At 41.2% G+C, this 25,689-nt stretch overlaps 1 protein-coding gene across 1 annotated transcript; it reads left to right on the top strand.

The window, feature by feature from the left end:
- The first annotated feature begins 616 nt into the window (after nt 1-616).
- Nucleotides 617-1,162, top strand: LOC148118624 (small ribosomal subunit protein eS19). The gene has a single exon (XM_087900684.1). It carries the CDS (start codon nt 669-671, stop codon nt 1,104-1,106), a length of 438 nt encoding a protein of 145 aa, XP_087756810.1. The 5' UTR covers nt 617-668; the 3' UTR covers nt 1,107-1,162.
- The last annotated feature ends 24,527 nt before the right edge of the window (nt 1,163-25,689 follow it).

Below are 25,689 nucleotides of genomic sequence, written 5' to 3'. Positions count from 1 at the left end.
TCTGGTCTTGGTATTTTTGTTGTTGTTGTTTTCACTATAAAATCTAGGATTCCTTAGTGAAATTGCCTTCTTTACAAATTGATCACTCTCATTGGTAAAAGAGCTGGAAGAGAAAATAGATAACTATGGTTTTATACATGCTGTCACTGTGAATTAAACCAATATCTCATTAATGTTGAGATAGATTGAGAACTAGTGTTTCAATAAATTAGTTATTAAATACTCAGTAATTAGCTTTCTTTTCCTCATTCTCCAATTGTTCTTTGCCATTTGTTTGCCTTTCTTTTCTGTCATTCCATCCAAAGAAAAATGCTGGTGTAACTCTATTCATAATTGATTGTGTGAATTACTTTTGGATTTTCTTTCAACTACTTAGACATTTTGAGTTATCAACTGTTCCATGAAATTTCAATAGCAAGGCAAGTGAGGTCCAGAAGGTATACTCAATAAACTTATTAGCAAGGTTATGTTGGGTAGTTAGGTATGGAGAGAATACAGTGCTGATGTCATAGAAATTTGCCTGTTTGAAGAAAAGCACAAATTCCAATGGGGAAGTATGATGCAATTAGAAAAGTCATTGTAGCTCTCGCGAGACTCGACGCCCGACTTGTGCGCCCGGGAAACCCCGTAGTTCCCTTTCCCCTGGCTAGCAGCGCGGAGGCCGCACGATGCCTGGAGTTACTGTAAAAGACGTTAACCAGCAGGAGTTCGTCAGAGCTCTGGCAGCCTTCCTCAAAAAGTCGGGGAAGCTGAAAGTCCCCGAATGGGTGGACACAGTCAAGCTGGCCAAACATAAAGAGCTTGCCCCCTATGATGAAAATTGGTTCTACACACGAGCTGCTTCTACAGCACGGCACCTGTACCTGCGTGGTGGTGCCGGGGTTGGCTCCATGACAAAGATCTATGGAGGACGGCAGAGAAACGGTGTCAGGCCCAGCCACTTCAGCAGAGGCTCCAAGAGTGTGGCCCGCCGCGTTCTCCAAGCCCTGGAGGGGCTGAAAATGGTGGAAAAGGACCAAGATGGGGGCCGCAAGCTAACACCTCAGGGACAGAGAGATCTGGACAGGATTGCCGGACAGGTGGCAGCTGCCAACAAGAAGCATTAGAACAAAGGATGCTGGGTTAATAAATTGCCTCATTCATAAAAAAAAAAAAAAGAAAAGTCATTGTAGCAAGAAGGAAGCGCAGGTGCTTGTCTGTTGATTTTTTTTTAGCATCAAGTAGCACCAGAAAGTTCCCGAGGAGGTGGATGGTCATAAACTCACTAGTGCAATGCACAGCTATGCCTTCCTATGTATCCATTTGTTCCTTTTAGTATCTTTGTGCACTATTTCTGTTGTTGTTGTTGAAAACTGAAGAAATAAAGACTTAGGTATATGATGTGTCCACGATTCCTCCATTTAGTGCCCATTTAGACTGGGGTAAGGAGGTTGGAAAAGAGTTCAGAATGACTCCCCATTTTCTGTCAAAGACGGTTGAAGTGAAATAGAATGTTTAGTTTTATACTAAATTTAAACACCAATTCAAGTGAGTTATCACAAAGAATGCTCCATAAATCTGGACTTGGGATAATTAGTGTAAAAGTAGAAAAATGCACAGTCAAATTACAGACATAAAGGGCAAAGGTTAAGATCCCTTAAGAAATATAGGAGGAAGACAAAGACCAGAGACACTTCCCACCCTTAAATGTCAGACACAACTAAGGATGTTGGGAAGGAACAGCTAGTGGGTAGGGAATCATTTAACAAATGTGCAAGGTAAGTTATGTGTAAGTGACAGACAAGGCCAAACTTTCAGCCAGGCAGATGCTGCTGATGTGCTATGTGCTGACAGGTATCCATTGAGTTAAGCACACAGAAGACAGTTTACCAGTGTTCTGGGACAAGGCTTGGTTGTAGCGGGCTTCTAGAAAATCATGGAGAAGAAAAGTTAGAGATTATATGCAGGCAACTCTTTGAAGGGTTTTACTGTGTAAGACGAGCACTGTGGTTCTTGGTCTTTTGTTTAAATGGGAAAACAAGCATATTTGCAATATTTAACCTCCCATTATGGTCTCTCCCCTGCCCTCTTTAGATTCTATTATTTATTCCTGATATATTGATGATATGTTCCTTATTCAATTTTCCTTTGGTTTCTCGACACAGGGTTTCTCTGTACTTTTGGAGCCTGTCCTGGAACTAGCTCTTTGTAGACCAGGCTGGCCTTGAACTCACAGAGATCCAATGAACTCTGCCCCCAAGTTCTAGGATTAAACGTGTGCACCACCACCGCCTGGCTTATTTTATTATTACTGTATGTGTATAATGTATATGATTGAGCCTGCCACACCATATGTGGATGTCGGAGGTCAACTTTCAGGAGTCAGCTCTTTCCTTCCACTGAGTGCCAGTGATAAAACCCAGGACCTCAGACTTGCATGAAAAGTAGTTTTACCTGCTAAGCCATTTCCTCACCATGATGATATATTCTTGTTGCATTTTTAAACTGGTGAGAAAAACAAATCCATTAGAAAGGAGGATCTGCAATTCTGATGCTTAAACAGCAGCAGAGACATGTGACATACATGAAGCATGAAAGTGTGACAGTGGCCTTTGCTACACAGTTCCTGATACATGGGTGCCCCCAGACTAATTGGTGTGAGCAGAACTCCTAACTGCAGTTAAGAAAAAGTCAGAAGAGTAAAGTCCTATAGTTGACTTTAACTAGACTTTCACTAGGGTGAAAGGTGGGAGGTTTACAAGCTTGATCTAGAAGAGGACTACACATGGTGACTTCTGTGTATCTTACATCTTTCCTACTACTCCTGAATCACCAACCATCTAAAACCTTCCCATACTCAGCATTAAGAGTCTTAAGAACTCCAGTTCCTAGGTACTTGAGAAATGTCTGTGTAAAGCTGACCTATGCACAGAGACTTAAAGTTCAAAATAATTGAACTCTTGGCCAATGAATAATTAAGGTTTCTCTTTACAAAAGTGAAGTTCTAGCTTTCTAACAAATAAGATAAGTAATTTCACTATTTTTTTTTCTTCTGAATTCATAGGTAGGTCTTTCATTTTCTATTTTAGAATGTCTGGAAAAAGAATCCAATGACAAGGATGAGAAAAAGTAAGATAAAAACTAGCTGCTGTGAGAGCAAAGAAAGAACTGATTCTAAGAGGAAAGAGGTAATCCAATGTAAAGCAGAAGGCTTTAGAATCCTGTGTTGAGGAAAATCAAGTGTTTCTGTGCATGAAAACCCCTCTCCATGTTTACAGCAGGCCCAGAGAATAAGGGAAAAACTTGAATCTGTCTGGTCAGAAAAGGATGCCTGTCTGCTTCTGTGAAGGAGTTCATCCAAGGAACAGAAAACTATAAGGTATCTCGGCAACAAAGGTTCATGGTTTGTGTGTTTGTTCATCCACCCCACTTCTGCTCCTGCTCAGGGCTGTCAGGATAATCAAAGCTCCCGTGTCTTTGTCCTGAAGCCCTGATTGATCAGTGACCCACTTATGCAGTGATATTAAGATCTTTGAACTCTGAAGTGTCTCCCTTCTTCCTGTGGCATATAACTGGCTAGGTTAACAGTTGGAAGCTGCACCAAGATGCCCCATTGAGGATCAGAATCAAGATGTCCAATAGGTAAAGTCAGAGATCTCTGGAGGTTGTTAAGGTTTCAGTTCCAGTGTTTGGACTCAATAAGGAGGCCAGACAGGGTAGCACTCCTTGAGTCCAGGGAAAAGAAGGAACACCTCTCTTTCCCCAGGGGGTTCCTAGTTGTGGTTATGTGAGAGACTACATCTGTCCCAGGTGGTGCAGTGTCCAGGGATCAGTGTCCCAGGTGGAGCAGGATCTCAGGGTTCCCTGGCTTAGACCTGGATCCCAGGTCACAAGAACAGGGATCCTGTCTTTATTGAATTATGTCTTATTTGTCAGTCTTTTCTCTTTGTCTCATTGTTGTCTCATATGTCTAATTAATTCATTTGCATCTCTGTTGTCTGCATTCACTTTCTCTTTCTCATTGTTCTGTTGATGTTGCTTTTCCCTGTTGGTCTCTGTCTTGTATTATAGTTTGAGATTATGGGGGAAAATACCTCAAGTTCTCTTATGCCCCTAGATCTCATACTACTGCACATCAAAAATTTAAAAAAGAAAGGAAGACCGAGACAGAGAGAGAGAGAGAGAGAGAGAGAGAGAGAGAGAGAGAGAAGGAAAGAGACAGAGAGAGAATGTGCTACTCTTGGAGGACTACACTTTGACTTCTGTAAACTGAGACTGGAGCCCATGGGCAGCTTAAAAATCCAGTTTTCAGCAGGGAAGGAGGCAGCCACATCTACTACAACACCATGGGAATAAGATTCTGTGCTGCCCCCTTGAAATTACAGCTGGAAGAAGTAAGAAATGGTTTGTCTGTCTGTCTTTAATGCATGAATTTGGCCACTGCATGTTTATGTCCGATTTATCTTGAATATATGAGTTGGCTATGTTCTGTTTCTTAGTTACAGCTCAACTGTTACTTTTGCAACTGTCAGAGCCCATAGGCCCCAACAGAGAAACTATCTTTCCCTATCTTGACCACTATGGAGGTATGAGAAATTAGCAAGACACAGTTTACACAGTCATCACAGAAGGGCATCTCAGGCTTCCTCCATTCTGAAGATCTACCTACATTTATTTTACAAAACACCTTTTATCCCCCAGGTAAACCAAGGTGGAAGCTCATTAACATTTTCTTTCTGGAAGATGTGGGGCTAGGGAAACACCTGCAACTTAGTCACCAGCTTTGGCAAACACCTCTCCCCAGGCAATCTACATTTCTAACAAAGAAAAAAGGAGAAATACATCCCAGCCTTTGTTAGGCAACTGCCTTACTTGTTTGGCAGGGATTCATCTGCCTAGTGGCCAGTGAGTCTCCCTGTAAATTATTTTATGTAAAATATGGGTACACAGCACCCAGATGCCCAGGCTCAGAATTTATATCTGGATATTCTGGCCACTGAAACTAATGTAATAGGAACTTAAATGTCAATAGGGTATGAGTAATATTATAATTGTTTTGTTCTGTTAAGTTTAATTGGAAAGCTGGCTCTGGAATTGGGTTATGGTCCACCCTTTTTCAGAACCCAGGCTTGCTTTTAATGTTTCTTTGTGTGGGTCAGATATTGGCAGGCAGAAGAGGCAAGAGCACAGCAGCTGAGAAATGATTGGCTTATAAATTACTGGATATGGCTAAAAATCTGCAGTATTTATGCCAAAAAGTTAACTTAAAACTTAAACACGAAATTAATAATCAGAAGGCTACACAAGCAAATCTTAAAACAAAGACATAATTCATCATCGTCTATAGATCTGGGTAATTATTTAAATGTATTAACCTTTTTTTAACTCCTGTAGTTCTGCTTATGACTAACCATACATGTTAAATGAAATATGTCAGCCCAAAACATGGCTTTTATGCTTAAAAGCTCATGTTGAGGAAGGCTCAAGACTATACTGGAATCCAAAGACCCAGTGTAGTCACTGGCCAACTAAAGTTAGGGGCACAACTAATAAGTAACAGAAACTGGGATGTTTCTATCTTATGATGCAATAAGAAGTTGACCTGAAACAGTCTGACAAAAAACTTGGTGTTATAGATTAAGTAAAACTGCTACAGGTCCCTGAGTGGCTGCAGCTGGCAGCTGGACTCGAGACCAGGTTGCATGTCCCAAAGTGACAGCAGGCAGTGGGTTGTGGGTCTGAAGAACAACCAGGACCAGGGAGGGATGGAGCAGTTCCCCAAGTGGCTGCAGTGGGCCATGAGAGGCAGCAAGTCCCAAGCAGGGAGCCATGTGGTAGGTGAGAGAGACCAATTGGGCAGCCAGTCCCATAAGGAGAGACAGAATATGGGCATGCCATGAGACCACTCCGCAGTTCTCTGAAGATGGCTAGTCCTGGGCGGGAAGCCACGTGGCAGGTGAGAGACAAATGTATAGGCACACCATGCATAGTGAGGTTGGATATTTATTTAATGAGTATGGAAGAGAAAGGGAAGAAGGGGAGAAAAACAAAGAGAAAGGCTAAGAGAAAGAGAGGGGGAAAGGGGAGAAGTGGGGAAAAGGGAGAGACAGAAACTGCCTCTTCAAGAGAGAGAAAGGACCCTTCTGGGTGGAAGCTGAAGATCAGCTTGCCTCAGAGGATGGGGGAGTGGACATGGCTTGTCTCTTATAAGGGACAGAGCAGACAATCACATTTGGAACAGTTTCTCAACCTATGGGCCTTAAATCACCTGCATGTCAGACATTACATAACAATGCACCAACCCCCCACCAAAAAAAAATCTATTGGTTTAGAAAATGTCTCTCCTTACTTAAAGCCCATTCAAGTTAAAAAAAAAAAACTGGTTTAAAGATATGTGTCTAACTTCTTTGTTTTTTCTAACATTGTTAAGCTGTAACTATTTTTGTAAACTGAGTCATACAAGAAACTAATATCCTATAATTATACACTCTGAAAGGATAAGGAAAAAAAATTCCCAGTCCCTTGTAGACTATGTTTATCAGTTCAAAGTCTTATCTTGATACTGAAAGAGCTTTAATTCAGAAATTTAATTTATTTTAATTATAAACAGTTAAAGATGATTAAGCCTTGAGATGAACAAAACTATACTTATGAATCATGCTAAGTACTAATGTAATCAAGTACAGGAAAAATTTACTAACCTCTCAAATGTTTTAAAGGTATAGCTTATAACAAATAACTAAGAATAAATAAAGGTGGTTTGACTCAAGTCCTGAAAGTGTCAGAGATTTGCTGAATGTGGAATTTGGATACTTACATTTATATGACAGACTCTCAGATCTTAGCAGTGACCCAGAAGACCTCCAAAAAGACAATGGACACACAACTGGACAATTCTACCTGGACGATCATAAACTAACCACTGGAAAAGACTGCCCCAATCTTTGCCTTCAACCAGGGCTTGGCCCAAACCACAGACAAGCAGGCACCGGAGAGCTGAAGGCTCACTTTGCCTAGACAAGTTGAGGCCAACAAGAAAACCTCTCATTCTCTGGGGCTGGCAGACCAGACTGCTGTCCTGGTACTGCTAGGATCTGGGGTTGCACAAATAATGGGGATCAGACTACCGAAGAATATTAAGCAAAAGCAAACTTTATTCAAACACAGTGGGTATAAAACTTATAACTAGTTAGGGCCACAGGCAAAAATCAGTCTTGTGACCCAGGAAAGGGGCCATAAGCATCCTTTTATAGCAAAAGATTATGTGTGGGGTGGGTGGGAGTGCATTCCTGGGGTTAGGAGTTACTACCCCTGATGTTGCTGTGCTACAGTAGGGATTCATGTCCCCTGGGGAGTGCATCTTTCTGTAAGGATTTACAACATACAATACGTGGTGTTAGTTCAAGATGTTTACAGAGACATGAATTTCTTTTAATTGTCTTTTACATATCCGGGGAGAGTGAATGGCAAAGGGGGTCAGGTGGCTTATTTAAGGCATTTATCAGTCCCTAGACCCTTAGAAATATGCTTATGGACTATTGGCATACAAATTTTCATATTCCTGTGCTCCTCAGTACCTCTGCCCTCCATGTCATGGAGACCACAGGAGCCTGGGGTAACTGTCTGGGTAAAGGACTATGGACTAGTCTCTGTCATTTTGTTGAGTTCTTCTCAGACCTTTTACATTGACAGCTAATCTTACTGTAGCTTTGTCAGCTGGGCAGCAACAGCAAATCAGCTCCATCCCCCAAGGCTACAGCAACCATGGTAGTACATTAGTCATCCATCAGTTAGTTAAAGATTTTAGGTATCTTGTTAAGAAAAGGCAAACAGGTTTGCCTTCCTTCATATTACCCATGTCTCTGGTAAATGATTAAAAAAATAGGTCAAAGTACATGCAAGGCCTAAGAATGTAAAAACTAAAGTTCTAAGGGTCTCAGAAAATAAACTTAAAATAAATAAATACAAGCTACTAATGTATATTGTTATGCTAATATTTCAAAGATACAGAATTTTAGCATTAGTCAGCAGAGTTCTGATAACCTAGTACTGACTACTTGTTTTTCAATCATAATCTCAAGATTTTAAATTTCCTCTGGTTGTCTCTAAATATAGAATTAAAGGTGTTTTTCATTAGGCTAACCTATCAAGGTTTACTCTGGGGTTAAGCCCCATTAAACTTCTCAGGATCCAGCTAAGATTTTTTAAATTGGGCAATAACCTGTCTAATTGTATCAAAGGTAAATGAAATAAATCAACTCAGTAAATTGCCTCTGCCTGTTCTTTATTCTTTTCAAAGAAGCAGAAAAAAAGAGAAGGGCAATATCCTCCAAATTTTTACTTTTTATGGATGTAGTTAAGAAAAATTCCATATGAAAAAGCAATGATATCAATATGCAATTCAGAACCACAGACACACACACACACACACACACACACACACACACACACACACACACACATACACAGAAAAGGTAGACCATGCCAAAGGAGTGCTCCTGGAAAAGGTTAACACTATCCAAGATGAGCCAGTGTCTAAGGGGAAATACTTGATGTTCAAAACCATTAGATAAAGTTACTAAAGGTCCCAAAGAAAGAGCATTTGTCTAGAAAAGGTGTCTCCCTATCTTTTTGAAATCCCTACTTGGTCTATTAGCAAAGGTAACTGTAGGGAGACTGACTTTATGTCAATTTGACTATTGGAACAAAGAGTGAATGTAATTTCTCTATGGCCTAATGGAACGTCATTCTGTTGCCTGTGCAGGATGAAGTTACACTGCTGAGGTGTTTTGGGAATGAATCCCATCTTGAAGGGAGAAATGCCATGATTTCACAAGATTTTTTTCAGAAATGACAGTGACTTATCCAAAAGACAAGTGTTCCTGCAGCTGTGCAAACAAGTTCCTCATAAGTTGTATACTTGTGGGTCTAAGAATTTCTCAGCTGTACATTACTGTATAATAAATGTGGTTCCAAGACTAACCCAAAGCCACACTCTTGCTATGTCTCCTGATAAAACAATTACCTTTCGCTATGTCCCTTGACAAACTTAAAGGTGTTTTGCATCAGGCTAACCCAAAGTCATACTTTTGTTATGTCCCCAAATCTGTCTCAGCTCTTTACAGGCACCTGTTAACTGCCTTTTCTACAATGCGGATTTCAATGCAATGAAAAGGCTACTAGAACTTTTTGTCTCCTTTAAAAAACTAAAAATTCATGAGAGATTAGGGGAATCCTGAAGGTCACATGGCTTGAATCCAGCTGTCACAGTTCAAAGACTTCAGATAAGTAAAAGTCCTGAAACATATAAGGTTCTCTTTTAAACTCCTAAATTTTTAACTTGTCCTTGGTCTGTTTTTGTCATAGCAGATTTAAAACACACCACCCAGGGAGCTCCTGCAGACTACTGAGCTCTGGACTTGCTGAAAGCTGACATGAACCAGTCCAGCTGATGTGATTGTTCTCTGTCCCTTCACCTGGAACAGCTAATCAGATGCATCTGATAAATGCTCCATTGCCCAGTCTTTGACTTGCCTTTTTGCCTTCCTTGACCCTGACAACCATTACACTGATTTTAGCTGGAAGCAGTTACAGAAAAGAGTACATTGTCCCTGCCCCATCACTAGCCTGAGATTGTTAGATCATAGACAAGTTCCCTTTGGGGGACACCTGTTGCTTACATGTCAATCATTCTGGAATAGTCCAGCAGAAGGAGGATAGAGAGAAACAAAGGTGACCTTCACTAAGTTAACTCTAGACGCTGATGAGGACTGGACCACACTCCTTCCCTTTGCCCTCCTTTAGGTCAGCAATGCCCCTTACATGGAGGGTCTATGCGGTGCCAGAATGGCAACTGTAGTTCTTCTGGGTGAGGGACATTGGGATTCACACAGAACACAACTTCAGGTCCTGCAGACAAGCATTTATGCTACTTTCTCACACAGTATACATAGCCCTCAGCAGGGGAGGCCAAGCCAACAAAAGCAGGAATCTCATCACCATAAGTCACATGGCTTAGGGGTAAACATCCTTAGAAACATTGCTGAAAACAACAGAGTGTTCTGTTTTTGTTCCTGGTTTTGGAACAACCAACCACAAGAGTGCAAAGCAGATCAAGTGGGGGTGCGAAGGCCTGTTCTCAATGGACCAAACAATTCCCCCCTTTTTATTTGAAAAGCACAAGAGCCATGTCTTAGGACTCCCCCAGATAGAGACTCTTGCCCATCTACAGGAGGTCTTAATCCCCGTCTTAGGCCAGCTCTCTATATCAGGACAGTTGCCCATTGTAGGGATCCCTCATGACTTCTGCAGAATCTGCAGCCAGACTTGGGGCACTTCCTGATTACCGGAAGACAGCCCGAGCAACACTTGTTGAGTCACAATGTGCTATACATGGGATTGCCACATAAAGCTTCAGAGAATCCAAAAACAGATAACACCAATAGCAATATCAGCTCAGTCCATTGATCCAAACTCAAAAGTCCAAATCCAATATGAGAGTCCAGAGCACTCCTTGTCCACAGGGCCCCACGAAACTCCCCAGACAGCACAGTCTCTGCAGTCACAGCCGTCTGGGAAATGGTAACTCCAGCAACCTTAGCTGCAGTGGCAGTGAGAGCAATAGCAGCAACAATTGCAGCTGTTATCCCAAAGTCTCGCCACTGTCCATAATGGATGACATTCTGATGTTCTTGAGACACCAGTACTGGAAGAGGAATCACAACAGACACTCGAACAATAGAAGCTCCATCAGAACCGTCCCAACAATTACTCAGCTTGCAGATACTGGAAGAACAATTAAGAATATCACCCTCCAAAGGGCCATTCCACAATACAAAGAAAAATGGGGCAAGAATGCAAGCAAAGGATCGAATAGTCATATTGTGTCCAGCAGTATAATTTATCTTTAGCAAGATTTCAAAAAGATCTGTTTGGTTAAAACTGGCAGTGACATTAAAAACAATTACTCATTCGCGGGAAAGGTGGAATTTTTCAATGTGGGCTTATGGCCATACCACCACATCTTTCCTACCTTTTACCAAAATCAGACTCTTGAGAGATACATTCTCCCCACATAAGTGTAGAGTGGAGATTAAAATATCTATCAAATCCTTTTTCAGGATGACAATATGAGGAGGCTTAGTCAATAACACACATGTCATGTAAGCAAGGATAAGGAGCCTAATATCATCACCAGAACCACGTAAATGAGTCAGACAAGGAGATGTGCACTTGCCATTCCAATGTGTGGACAATGAGGTCCCTGCACTGGCCAGCAAGGGAGCATAGTCTCCTTGGTGAGTTCCAATGCAATGCAACCCAAATGTCAAGGAGACAGCACTTGAGGAGTATAGCATTCTGTGTTGATCACACACACACACACACACACACACACACGAGGCCAGTAGGATGAGAGAGCTAAAGCCACTGACTCAAGGATGATCAGCTAAGGAGATGTGGGGCTGGGATACCCATGGACTCAGAAGTAAGTGCTCAGGTCCATGAAACGGCTCATATTCCCTATCTCATTGTCATGTGACCCATGAGACTCAGCAGGACTGTGTCACAGTCACAACGTGGCACAGAGGGACCTACACTTGAACCTTTCCTCTCCTGGGGCAGGGTTTTTCTGATGCTAGGGAACACATGATATCATTTATGGCCTCAGGATTGAGCTTAGAATGGGTGCAAGGATGTGGGAAGCAAACTTCAGAAGGTCAGAAAGGAAAGGAGAATGGACCCAGGAGGGAGACACCTGTGACTGCTGTGACTTTTAGGACTGTCACACAGCAGAAAGGTGGCTTGGCTCTCTCTCCCATTTTGGCAGATCTGTTACTGAATGAGGGGAACTCAGGTAGGGCTATGTACACTTTCAACGGGCTAAGTCCCCACATCCCCAAAAGTCCTAACTGCCATCATCACAACATGCAGATATGCTGCCCCTTCTTCTGAGGGGATCCAGGTAGCCAGTCATGGTGCCCTACCCCCAGGCTTATTTGCATACCCTTCCAAGTACCAATATGGGCTCATGACATGATCATGAGTTTTCTGTTACAGACCAAAGTTCCTGTGCTACAATAACAGGTTAGCTATTTTTTGTTGTTTTGGTTTATCTTGAAGTGGCCTTATGCTGTTTAGGCCTTGGTGGCCTGGTCATTGCCATCCTCCTGCCTTAGTGTTGAGATAATTGTAGACCTGATGTTCTCTGCCTTCCTTCCATCCTCAGGTAGACAAGAACTGGAATTATGTCCTCCTATGAGCACAGCAGCATCTGCCCAGAAGGGTCCAGAGTCAGGGGATGTGCTCCTTTGCTGCAGGCCTTGACCAGAGAGGGCAGGATGCTGCCCAAGGCCCCAAAGTAGGAGTGTCCAAGCTAGGATCAGACTCCAGGCTTCTGACCCCTGCCCGCCCACCCTTCCATCTTGTCCCATTACAGACAGTATTCCTCACGGCCTGCTTCATCTGCCTTATGCTCTACCAGTATCCTCTGTGGGACAAGAGATTCAGAAGGGGCGGGAGAACTCAAGCTTGACTTCTGTCTGTATATGTAATGGGAATATCTGTCCAATGTCTCATCAATAAGAATAAACCACAGCAGATGCCATGAGAGTGTGTGAGATGTACCAAAGAGGTATAAGTATGTATGTGTGTGTAGATGTGTGGATGTGTGTGCGCATGTATGTGTGTGTGCATGTATATGTGTGTATCTGTGTGTGCATGTATGTGTGTGTGTTTATAGTTAACTAGATGCATTTATTGAGCACTTGCTACATGCCACCCATGAGTCCCGGCACTGAGTACTCAGTCCTAGACAGAGCAGAATCAACCCACTACAGCTGTGATGTCACAAGGTGTGGGTTCCCCAGGTCACTTATACATCATCCCAAGCCAGGAATTTTTGGTTCCTCTTGTCCATGTCCCCAGGACAAGACTCGGGACCTGCCCCATCTGACTCTGCAACTGCACATGGCTACAGAGATCGGGGAGTGTGAACAGTGCCCATGAAGATACATGGTGGCTGCAACATGCAGGCTGGGGTTTGAAGAGGTGCATGACAAAAATGAACTGAATCTGTGAGCCTGGTGGTCACAAAAACAGACATATGGTTGTCCGTGGTGACGATGAACTTTTGATACACTGAGTTAAATCACAGTGGGTGTCTGCTTCCTTTTTCTCTTTTTGAGACAAGACCTCATTATATGGCATAATCTGACCTGGAACTCATAGGCATCCTCCTGCCTGAGTCTCCCGAGCTCTGGAATCACACACACATACACACACACACACACACACACACACTCCACACAGAGAGACCTAACGGTTCCATAGTTCAGTGTTGTGAACCAGTGGCTCATTTGTCAGATACCAAAACACACATGTGACCTCAACTCTTGTACCCTGCTTACTTAAGAGTTCAGCGCTTGCACAGGGCACATGTTCCCAAAGTCTGCTCCTGTCCCCAGTGCTCAGTTTCTTAATAACTGTGTGTGTGTATGTGTGTGTGTGTGTGTGTGTGTGTGTGTGTGTGTATGAGAGAGAGAGAGAGAGAGAAAGAAAGAGAAAGAAAGAGAGAGACCTTCCAGCCGTCATTCATTCATTAAGTTCTTACTCTAATAACCCTGAGAACCAGGAGCCCCAGTGTCCTGGAGTGTGAGAAGATGCATGTCCCCTAGACCTATGAACAAATCACACTGTACAGGGTCATCAGGGGCTCAGATAGAGCACACTGAATACTTTCAAAGACTACAGTGTATGGCATTTAAAATGTTTTAAGAACTTAGGACTTTTCATGACAGTGAGACACATATGCTCTTGGCAGCAACAATTACTTCAAGAGGAAGATGGGCATTTAAGAGGCTCCTGATTGAGTTTGTAAGACATTTGGGCAAGAAACTTCTCTTGCCCGGACTGCTTGATGAACTGGAACCACAGAGAAATGACTGCTGAACTCCCTAAAGGTGAGACGATCCTTCAAGGTTCCTGCTTCATGGAAGAGTCTGCCAGACATTCTGCAGGACACAGAAGAAAGTCACTGACCAATATAGGTGGAACTGTCTTTGACATTTTCTGTCTCATTGAAATGTCTGCTGGATACTATGGGCCTGTGGGCTGAAGATGGATGCTCCAATGATACAGAAGAACTTTGGGTTACTGTCCAGGCAGAGAGATGTCTCTGTCAATTCTAGAGTTTTAGAAGTTGCTTGCAGTGAACTTCATGTTAACTTAGGTAATATTATACTTCTGGAGACTTTGATGGAGTTGAAGAATAGATAGTTATTATCATAGTTTTCCTTGGTTTTGCTAAAAGATAAAGTAGATACAAATGTTAAAATAAAAAAAAATAAAAGTATAATTCTTCTTTGGTACCTGTTTTTGTTTTTAAAGATTTATTTATTAAGTATACAGTGTTCTGCCTGTATGCATGCCTGCAGGCCAGAAGAGAACACCAGATCTCATGACAGATGGTTGTGAGCCACCATGTGGTTGCTGGGAATTGAACTCAGGACCTTTGGAAGAGCAGGCAGTGCTCTTAAGCACTGAGCTATCTCTCCAGCCAGATACTTGTTTTTATATGTAATTTTACTATGTTAAAGTTAAAACCTTCCTATTTATTTAAACAGAAAATGGAAGGTGATGTGGGATTCCCCTCTCTATGCTGTGAATACCATATGTTAATAAAGAAACTGTCTTTGGCCTATACAGGGAATAGAGGTAGGCAGGAAAAATGAAACTGAATGCTGGGAGAAAGAAAGGCAGAATTTAGAGAGAAGCCATGTAGCCCCTGCCAGAGGCAGCTGCTGGCTGGAACTTTATCTGGTAAACCACAGCCTTGTGATGATACACAGATTAATGGGGATGGGTTAAATTAAGATGTTAAATTAAAATTAACCCAATAAGTAACTAGAGTTAATGGACCAAGCAGAGATTTAAATAATATGGTTTTTGTATGATTATTTCAGGAGTCTGGGCAGCCAGGAAACAAACAAGTGGTCTCCCACAACAGTGGCCCTACTTCCCTACTCCATCTTGAGCTGACTCAAGCTAGGCAAGTCCTTGACCAATACAGGTTCTGGGAACGCCCTCCTAGCTCATTTCTGGGTCATCCCTTCTAAGTCCCCTCCATTCAGCGGGGGTCTAAGCACCTTGCAGCTTCTCACAGCATGCTGTCCTGCTCCTAATCCCAGGCTGGCCTCTCATTCTCTGCTGCCTGTATTGTGTCCATGGCTCTCCTCATGGGCAAGTGGTCATACCTGTAAGTTAATAGTAGCAGTTCACACAGTGGCCATGAGGGGGAGATGTGTCTCCCAAAATGTAAAGCCTCCACCATTCTCTAAGCCTCCCTGTGCATGGCTGTGTGCAGCTGTGAGTCGAGTTCCTTCCATGTGACCTGCTTTTGCCTTTCTTTTGTGACTTTGTTGAATTGTTTACTAGTTCTAAAAACGTTCTGTCAATTCCTCCAAATTTTTCACCACATATTGATTGATCATTATGGTGGTTTGATAGAAAATGGCACCCACAGGGTATGGCACTATTACCAGGGGTGGCTTTTTTGAAATAGGTGTGGCCTTGTTGAAGATGTGTCTCAGTGTGGAGGTGGATTTTAAGGAGGTTGTTGCTAAAGCTACACAAATGTGTAACACACAGTTGTTTATGTCCCCTGCTTATCAAGATGTGGAACTCTCACCTCCTTCTTCAGCATGATGTTTAAATGAAGGAGGACTGGAATCACACACACACACACACACACACACACACACACACAGACACACACACCCTCTACACAGAAACCTAATGGTTTGGTAGTTCAGTGTTATGAACCAGTGGCTCATTTGTCAGACACAAAAAACCACGCATGTGACCTCAACTCTTGTACCCTGCTTACTTAAGAGTTCAGGGAATTGCACAGGGCATCTGCTCCTGAAGCCTGTTCCTGTCCCTGGTGCCCACTTTCTTAATAACTGGTTGTGTCTTGTGTGTGTGTGTGTCCTTCCAGTCATCATTCATTCAGCTCTTACTCTAATAGCCCTGAGAACCAGGAGCCCCAGTGTCCCAGAGTGTGAGAAGATACATGTCCCCTAGACCTCAGAATACATAACACTCTGCATTGTGCGCTATCTGAGCCCCTGGTGACCCTCGTGATGCTGGTCTACTAATTCAGTCTTGCCCTAGACACACAGAGAAGGTTTTAACAACCAATGGCCACGGGTCCCTCATATATCCTGCCAACCTGAGGGTACCCATCATGTAACCCACACTATAAACTAAGTTTATATATCTTACTGTATATATATAGACAGGGGATGTGGCCATTATATATCACGCGTAATATATATATATATACATATATATATATGTATATATATATATATCAAGATATATAATGGCCACATCCCCTGTCTCTATGAAGGAGTGACCCTTCCCAATGATAAGGACCATGGAGGCTAACAACAGGCTACAGGAATATTAACCTTTGGGAGGAGCCATAAGGTGGCTGGGTTAGGTTTCCATGACAACAGGATGACTGAAAATCATCTCTCAGATAGAGTTAGATGACCACAAATGACACTTTCATACAACTGTGACAGCCATGTAGAGTTGTATCATACTGGATCCAGACTGGACCTGCCCAAGAACCCTTTGGCCCTCAGCACAGTGCTCATCCATGTTCTTCCTGTGGGTGCCATCATGGTTCTGATTTAGTATTCACCCTGGGCAGGTGAATGCAAGGCTTGATGACAGACACTTTGGGTTTTCAAGCCCAGTGTTCAACTTTAATCTTCTACCTAAGGTTGGTAACTCCCTCCTCTCCAGGGCCCACTCACTGAGTAAGGAGTGTGTGTCCACTGGGGGAAACATGACTCTGTCCACCATTTGACCACAGGATTCTGTTCCCCAGGAAGTCACTTTATCTGTAGTTAATAGGTTCAAGTCTAAAACTCAACTCATGTCAGGAACCAGGGGTGTGGGGAGGAAGCTGCTGTGACAGTCACTGCCTTCACCCTCTAGCTATCTCTTGTGGTTCCTTCTAATGGCCCCCTATGGCTCATCTTCATGACCAACTTCACCAATCTTAGACCCTCTATGGAAACACCTCTGGGCATGTCGAGGACATTTATAGAAATGTCTGCTGACCACTTTCTTCACTCCAGAGCCTGCCGTCAGTACTCCTCCCCATCTGTGGAGTTTCCTCTGGAGTCACACGGCCTGAACGATGTTTGAGAAGAACAACTATAAAAATGGATAAATGGCTTCTGACCAGGTTACTAAGAACACATAACTGGGAAGAAGGGCTCTTCTGCAAATGGAATTGAGAAAGGTGGATCTCCATTGAGAGGAATAAATCCCACCCTCATCTTGGATATGTATGGAAGGCCATCCAAAATGGAAGCAGAGAATCCCTAGAAAACACAGAATAGCTTAGCCATAATGACCTCATCTGTTTTCTCGGTTCTGACATCAAAACCACAGACAATTCAGGATGATTCTTTTATGTCAGGCCTCATGCATGCTGGGTAAGCACTCTGCAACTGATCCACAAACACAGTTTCTCACTGGGACACTCTAGACAAGTTCTTCCCAGCTGAGACACACCCCTGCTACCACTCTGCTCTCACACAAGGAAGCCATTCCTTCAAGGAGACATGTCTCCTGTGGACTTGCTTTAGCATGGAGTACATGATGAGTTATAATATGGGAGCTCTCAGCTTGGTAGGAGGACATGGGAGACCCCTATACATTGTTTATTTAAACATTTGTGTATCTGGGGGTGTTTAAGAAGGGGCAAGACTGGAATCATAGGCAGCATCATCTAATTGTGACCATGTCTTGGTTCTTCCGTCTTGGAATAAAGAAGTATTTAACTTGTTTTTAATGTTATAGGAGCCCACAATTGAGAGACTAATCTTTATAAGTGTTGAAATTAAAAAGAATAAAACATTTTGGGATTTTTAAAGATATGTTGTGTTTTATGATATGATACTGATGAGATCTTAAGGAGAAGTAAGAAAGGAAAGGTTATGGCTTAGTAGTAATGTGTTCGAGTATCAGACTAATAGTTATATGTTTGAGTCTCAAATTGAAAGGGAATTATTTGTGAGGGTGAGTTTTTTCAATTAGACATCTATTAGGAGGGATTTCTTAATCAAGAAAATGACTCTACTATACTCGGTATGGGTAGTCTGTGTGGGTATGTTCCTGATTAGTGATTGATGTGGGTAGTGCCATGCCAGGGCAGGATGCCATAGGTTGTATAAAAGAGCAAGCTCAGTGACCATGGAGAGGAAGTCAGTGAGCAGATTTCCTCCATGGTCTCTGCTTCAGGTACTGACTGTTGTTCCCTTAGTGAAGGACTGTGACTAGGATGTATAATCTAATAAGACATTTTCTACCCAGGAGATTTGAATTGGTATGGATCTTAGTATATTGATCAAAAATCAAGTTCAATTTTGTTAAATATGTATATTTATGCTCTTGATTAAGGTATTGTGCTTCTGCATCTCATTTAAAAATGTAATGTATAACTGGGCGGTGATGGTGCATAACTTTAACCCCAACACATGGGAGGCAGAGCCGGGTGGATCTTTATGAGTTTGAGGCCAATCTGATCTACAAAAGCTGGTCCAGGTAAGACTACAAATCTTCAGAGAAAATCTGTCTCGAAAATCCACAAAAGATGTAATGTATAATTAAGAAATTTAGGTTAATAGATAATCACATATACTAGTCATCTTTTAGTTATATGGATTTTTGGTATCTTAGAGGTTCTATTGCTGTGAAGAGACACCATGACCATAGCAAAACTTATAAAGAAAAATATTTGATTGAGGCTGGCTTACAGTTTCAGGGGGTTTAGTCCATTATCATCATGACAGAAAACATGAGGGATACGGGCAGACCAGTGCTGGAGAAAGAACTGAGAGTTCTACATCCAGATCAATAGGCAACAGAAAGTGACAATGACATACTTCCTCCAACAAGGCTACACCTCCTAATAGTGACACTCTCCATGGGACATTGGGGGTCATTTTGACTAAAACTACTACAGTATCAAAATCCTTGTAAGCATCTTTTCACCCATGCTCAGTAAGTAAGCTCAACAAACTCCTTGGTTCCTCAGAATGGACATTGGTGAAATGATACTTTGCATCTTCACTGGGACTTACAGTTGGGATAGACATTGCTTCCTCCCTCTCTTCAGGGGAGAAAAATCTCACAACAGATCATAAACATATTTGTCAATGTTTCTATTTCTCATATTAGAAAAAGGAAGCAGTACAAAATGGTGTGGGAGAATCGTCTGTATTCTGTCAATCATGTATTTTAATAAAACTCTGATTGGCCAGGCAGGAAATATAGGAGGGTCAATGAGACAGGAAGTAGAGGCGGGGCAATGAGAATAGGAGAAGGCTAGGGAGGAGGAAGCTCCCTCAGTCATTCCCGCCCAGATCACTGAAGAGGCAACATGTGAGCTGCCATGCTGAGAAAGGTATCAAGCCTTATGGCTAACATAGATCAGAATAACGGGTTAATATAAATTACAAGGGCTAATAAGAAACCTGACCTAATGGGCCAATGAGCTTTATAACTTACAGAGATCTCTGTGTGATTGATTTTCTTTGGGGCTTGCTGGTTGTGGGGTACTGGGCAGGACAGATACCCCAACAAGCCAGTCCCTTCATTCTACAGATATAACATGAAAAGGCTGGGCCTGCTTGTTTGTGGGTTTTTCTGTCCTGCCCGGCCCCTGCCCCCAACTGTTTAGTCCCAGAGAAAAATTACACAAAGAAATCTCTGTAAGTTATAATGCTGATTGGCCCATTAGATCAGGTTACTTATTAGCTAATTCTCATATCTTGATTAACCCATTTTTCTGATCTATGTTAGCCATGTGGCTCAGTACTTCTTTTAGTGGGGCAGCTCACATCCTGCTGCTTCGGTGATCTGGGCAGGAGTGGGAGGAATCAACTTCCTCCTCCCCAGAATTCTCCTGCTCTCTTTGCATCATTTCCACTTCCTGTCTGGTTTTCCCACCTACACCTCCTGCCTGGCCAATCAGCATTTATTTAAAACATGATTGACAGAATACAAACAATTCTCCCACACCACTTCCCCCTCTTTTTTTTTAAAAAAAAGGAAAATGTCCATAGTCCATTTTTTTGGGAATGTGGGCATAGTATTCCAGGCTACTTCCTGCTGGTTGGGGGTGCTGATAATCTTATGGGGACCTAAAGAAAATTTAGAGTTATGATCAAGTCCTGACTGAAGTATCCTGTGAGTCTTGTTCATCTCAGGCAGCAGTCTTAAACCTGTTCTGGATAAAGAACTCAGACATCTGGGCCATCTGTTCCTACTGGAGATTGCTCAAGTGGTCTCCCTTGGTCAAAGATGATTTTTCTTAACTCTGAATAAATCCACAGCCTCTCATTTTCTATGGAAACAAAAACAAAATATCTTCTCCAAAGTAACATACCTTTTGACTTCAATTCTGAAGCCAAGGTATTTTCAAAATACCTATCTTGGATTAATTTTGCAGCATTTATAAGGAAGTATCTTTTAGCAGCTGTTGCTCCATCCTCAGCATTTAAACAATTCAAAGAGAGCATAATAGCATACAGTATCAAGATTCCCTGTGTAGTTTCCATCTTTATGTGACTTTATTTTAACCTCTATTTCTTTTATTTTTACTTTTAACTTTTGGCTTATTGAGACAGGTTCTCTGCATATCTTTGTCCTGGAATTCCCTCTGTAAACCAGGCTATCCTTAAACTCCGAGAGATCCATCTGTCTCTGCCTCCCCAGTGCTGGGATTAAAGGTGTGTACCACCACACTCAACTGCTCTCTTTCTTTCTTTTTCTTTTTATTTCTTTTAAGGACTTTAAACCATTTAGAGGTTTTTTTCGTTGAATCTCTCTTTACTGTATATCTCTCTCTTTCTGACCATGTGGGTCTTTAATTTGCTAAGGAATATGGAGAAAACAACAGTCAAAAGCTCTTAAGGCATTTCAAGGTCCTTGCCAGGAAGCAAGCTGCAACATTGTATCCATCGGGACAGCCTGCTTGAAAGAGACAGAGTTTTCCCTGGCAGGACGGCCCAGAAAGCCAGCATTTTAAAAGAGTGTGGCTTTTTTACTGCTACGGCTGAAAACCCAAATGCTTTACTCTAGTCTTTCCCAAGCTTTCTCAGGCTTTCTTTGGTTGCAGTTATCCACATGGGCGCCATGCCTCTACAATGGTTGACTGAGAAACCAATATGGACTAAACAGTGGCCTTTAGCTGAGGAAAAGTGACAGGCTTTAGAACAGCTGGTACAAAAGTAATTAGAAGCTGGACATGTAGAAGAATCTACCAGCCCTTGGAACTCTCCTGTATTTGTTGTTAAGAAAAAATCTGGTAAATGGAGAATGGTGACAGATTTTAGAGTTATCAACAAGGTTATTCAACCTATGGGCCCTCTGCAATCTGGAATTCCTCTGCCCTCCCTGTTTCCAAAGGGATGACCTCTTATAGTTATTGATCTGAAAGATTGTTTCTTCACCATCCCATTACAAGAAAAAGATAGAGAAAAGTTTGCCTTCACAGTGCCTACTTATAATAACTCTCAGCCTGCAAGGAGGTGCCAGTGGACCATCCTCCCACAGGGAATGTTAAACTCTCCCACCCTGTGCCAATATTTTGTAAGCCAACCATTGAAAATTGTAAGCAAGCAATTTCCTAAGTCCATAATATACCACTATATGGATGATATCCTGATATCTGATCAAAATAAAGACACCTTAGAAAGGCTGTTTGAAGAAGTAAAAATAGTATTACCTAAATGGGGATTGCAAATTGCTCCTGAAAAAAATCAGAGAGGAGATTCTGTTAATTATTTAGGTTATAAAATAGGTTTATAAAGAATTAAGACTCAAAAGGCACAAATCAGGAGAGACTGGTTACGAACTCTTAATAACTTTCAAAGATTATTAGGAGACATTTCCAGTCTATGACCAGCTGTTGGGATAACACCTGATCTAATAATTTATTTAAACAAAACCATAGATGGTGACAAAGATTTGAATAGTCCCAGAGAGTTAACAGCTGAAGCAGAATAGGAACTTATGATGATTGAGGAAAAATTACAGGAGGCACATGTAGATAGGGTGGATCCAAATCTTAGTTGCATTCTAGTCATTGCCTTCCAGAATTTCTCCTACGGGAATTTTAATGCAGAGGGAAGATACTATTTTAGAATGGATCTTTTTACCACACAAACCTAGTAAAAAATTGAAAACATATGTAGAAAAGGTCTCTGAATTAATTATAAAAGGTAAACTGAGACTTCGTCAACTAGCAGGTATAGACCTAGCAGAAATTATAGTGCCTTTCACTACTGATGACATAAAAAAGCTATGGGAAGACAATGAACCATGGCAAAGAGCTTGTGCTATTTTTTTGGGAGAAATCAATAACAATAACCCCAAAAACAAGAGACTTAACTTTATAAAGAGAACTTCTTGGATCCTTCCTCGAATTGTCCGTGATACTCCAATAACCGGAGCCTGTACATTTTATACTGATGCTAATAAATCAGGGAAAGCAGGTTACAAATCAGAAGAATTCAGTAAAGTGGAACAAAGCCCTTATGATTCTGTCCAGAAGGCAGAATTATATGCCATCCTTATGGTGCTTAGGGATTTTAAAGAACTTCTTAATATAATTACTGACTCACAATATGAAGAAAGAGTTATTTTGCATATTGAAACTGCTGAATTTATACCTGATAATACAGAACTGACCTCATTGTTTATCCAGGTACAAGACATGATCAGGAACAGGCTCTGCCCTATGTATATAACACATATCCGATCACATACAGGTCTGCCAGGTCCTCTAGCACAAGGTAATGCAGATATTGATCACTTATTGATTGGTAGTGTGCTGCAGGCATCTGAATTTCATAAAAAAAATCATGTCAAAGGCAAAGGCTTGAAAAAAGAGTTTTCTATTACATGGCAACAAGCTAAGGAGATTGTAAAGAAATGCCCTACTTGCTCTTTTTATAACCAAACACCATTGCCTGCAGGGACTAATCCAAAGGGTATTAAAAGGAATGAAATTTGGCAGATGGATGTGTTCCACTTTGCAGAATTTGGAAAATTAAAATATGTACATCACACCATTGAAACTTATTCAGGCTTTCAGTGGGTAACTGCTTTAAGCTCAGAAAAAGCTGACTCAGTAATCACACATTTATTAGAAGTTATAGCCATTATGGGTATACCTGCACAAATAAAAAACAGATAATGGTCTAGCTTATGTCTCCAGGAAAATGAAACAGTTTTTTGCTTATTATAATATTAAGCATGTTACAGGTATACTATACAATCCTACAGGTCAAGCAGTCATAGAAAGATCAAATTGAACTATAAAGGATATGCTAAATAAACAGAAAGGGGTGGAAAATGCCCCCAGAAATAGATTACATAATGCCTTATTAACCTTGAATTTTCTTAACGCTAATGAGAAGGAAACAACAGTGGCAGAAAGACACTGGATAATAGAAAAGTCTGCTGAACTAAATCAACCGGTTTATATCAAGGATGTGCTGACCTCTCAATGGAAGCCAGGAGATATGCTACGTTGAGGAAGGGGTTTTACTCTTGTTTCCACAGGAGAAGAAAAATTGTGGATACCATCAAAATTAATAAAGGTTAGATCTGAAGAGAAGAAACCACTGGGAAAGGAGAAATGACAGCATCTACAATGATGATGACCATACAGGTGGTAAGAAAAACATAGAATGAGGGCAGGGTTCTGTTCTTGTATCCACAGGAAAACACTAGTCTTTGAAAAATTCAAAGGACCCTGGATGTTTGAATACTGACAGATGGAAAAATAACTTCCCAATATGGATTATCAAGAAAACTGAATAGGTTCTGTGAGTATGAAGCTCTGGAATATACTAAATCATATTTCTGAATTTATAGAGCTGGTTTTGGAGTTACACTCTTGGCTTGGTCCCTCTCTAATTCCAAGCCTGTTGTTAGGAGAAAAACCCAGAGTTTTTGGAGTTTCTGTCTTATGTCAAAAGCCATGATATGAGACAGAAAGAATTATGAATTTAGAAAACATCTTTGCTTTTCGTCATATCTATCATACTTTTCATTGAATATGTCTAACATACCTTTCATTAAATATATGTTTGTATATGTCTATATAATTAATGTTTAAGTTTTCCACAATGAACAATGAGTTCTTTCTGCACTGACATTTGAAGTTTCCAGGAAGAAGATGGGACCCCCATAACAACAACTCCACTCAGTTGATATGACGTCATGATACTGATAGTGCTACTACAAGTCCTGTTTAGGGTATCAGCTGCACAGATGATTCCAACTTGGTTAGCTGAAATGGTGCACATCTTGTACAACATTCTGGCCAGACCTCCACAAAATACTCAGAGACTGTTTGCAATTTTAAAAGACATTGACCTTGAAATTTAACCATCATTTTACTTTCACAGGATCCTCCAGAAAGAATCATACCCCCATGACAGCTGGAAGTAATTCTAGAGGACAATGTCCCCTCTCTCAGCTAAGTTTGTCCTCAGGATTAGGAACAGTATTTAGGGATTGATTATAATTAGTATACGGTTGAGAGTTGGGAAAGGAATTTTATAAGCTCAGGGGTCTTTTTGGAAAAAAAAAACAAGGGATAATTGGATAGATAATAATGGTATTTGTGAGTTATTGTTTATAGATAATTACATTGGCATATATTGAATATTGTATGTATGCATGCATCTACCTGTTTAAAGCATTTTTATGTATTGATATATGTATACCATATTGCAGTGTACATTTTTACCTCTAATTAAGATACTCATATATTGTTTATGTATTGATATTTATTGTTTACATTTGGAGGTCATTGTCCTCATTTATTGCACAGTTGCTTATTCTCTTAATCTTTAAGTTAGATACATGTTAAGAATTGTAGATCAATAGTCATCTATGTCTGTCATATTTATGGTTAGACTAATCAGGTTCTTTAGATACATAGAGATTATATATAAATAGTCTTCAACCTCTTTGAAGAGCTGTAGAAAATGGCATTTAATTTAATCTTAGAGTTCTGTGTAGTGAGACACAATCACTCCTGGCAACACTGACCTATTCCCGAGAGATTGTTGAGCACCAAAGACAGTCCACTTGGATCTTGTCTTCTTGACAAAACTGGCTTCTGGGCAAGGAACTGCCCATACCTCAGCTACTGACAAATACACGGTATCCAGAAATGGATAAACAGAACTGTCAAATCTTGCCAAGACAGGGTAAGATGGTTTTGGAAAATCTCTTGCCTGTTAAAATCCGGAAATGGATAAAATCTGGAAATGGATAAACAGAATTGTTAAATCTTGCCAAGACAGGGTAAGATGGTTTTGAAAAATCCCTTGTCTGTTAAAAATAATCTGTCAGTTATTCTAGGCCTTAGTCAAAGTTGGTTGCTTCAACGCTGCAAACAGGTCTTTGGTGATTGCCCAGGTAGCCAGTTGTCTCTGTGATTTGTTGCATGTTTTGGAAGTTCTTTGATTGCATTTCCTAATTACTCAGGTAACATTATTTCCCTTCTCGGATCTTCTATGTGATTGAAGACTAAATAAATGTAGCTACTTTCCTCTCATGACTTGGCCAAGTTATTTATTATACAAGACTTTAGCTAGTTGCAAT

The sequence above is a fragment of the Myodes glareolus genome, chromosome 22, assembly GCF_982192425.1.
Source record: "Myodes glareolus chromosome 22, mMyoGla1.1, whole genome shotgun sequence".
In the NCBI taxonomy this organism is placed as follows: domain Eukaryota; kingdom Metazoa; phylum Chordata; class Mammalia; order Rodentia; family Cricetidae; genus Myodes; species Myodes glareolus.
Note: the sequence above shows the minus strand (reverse complement) of the source record. Positions and strands in the feature narration are given on the sequence as shown.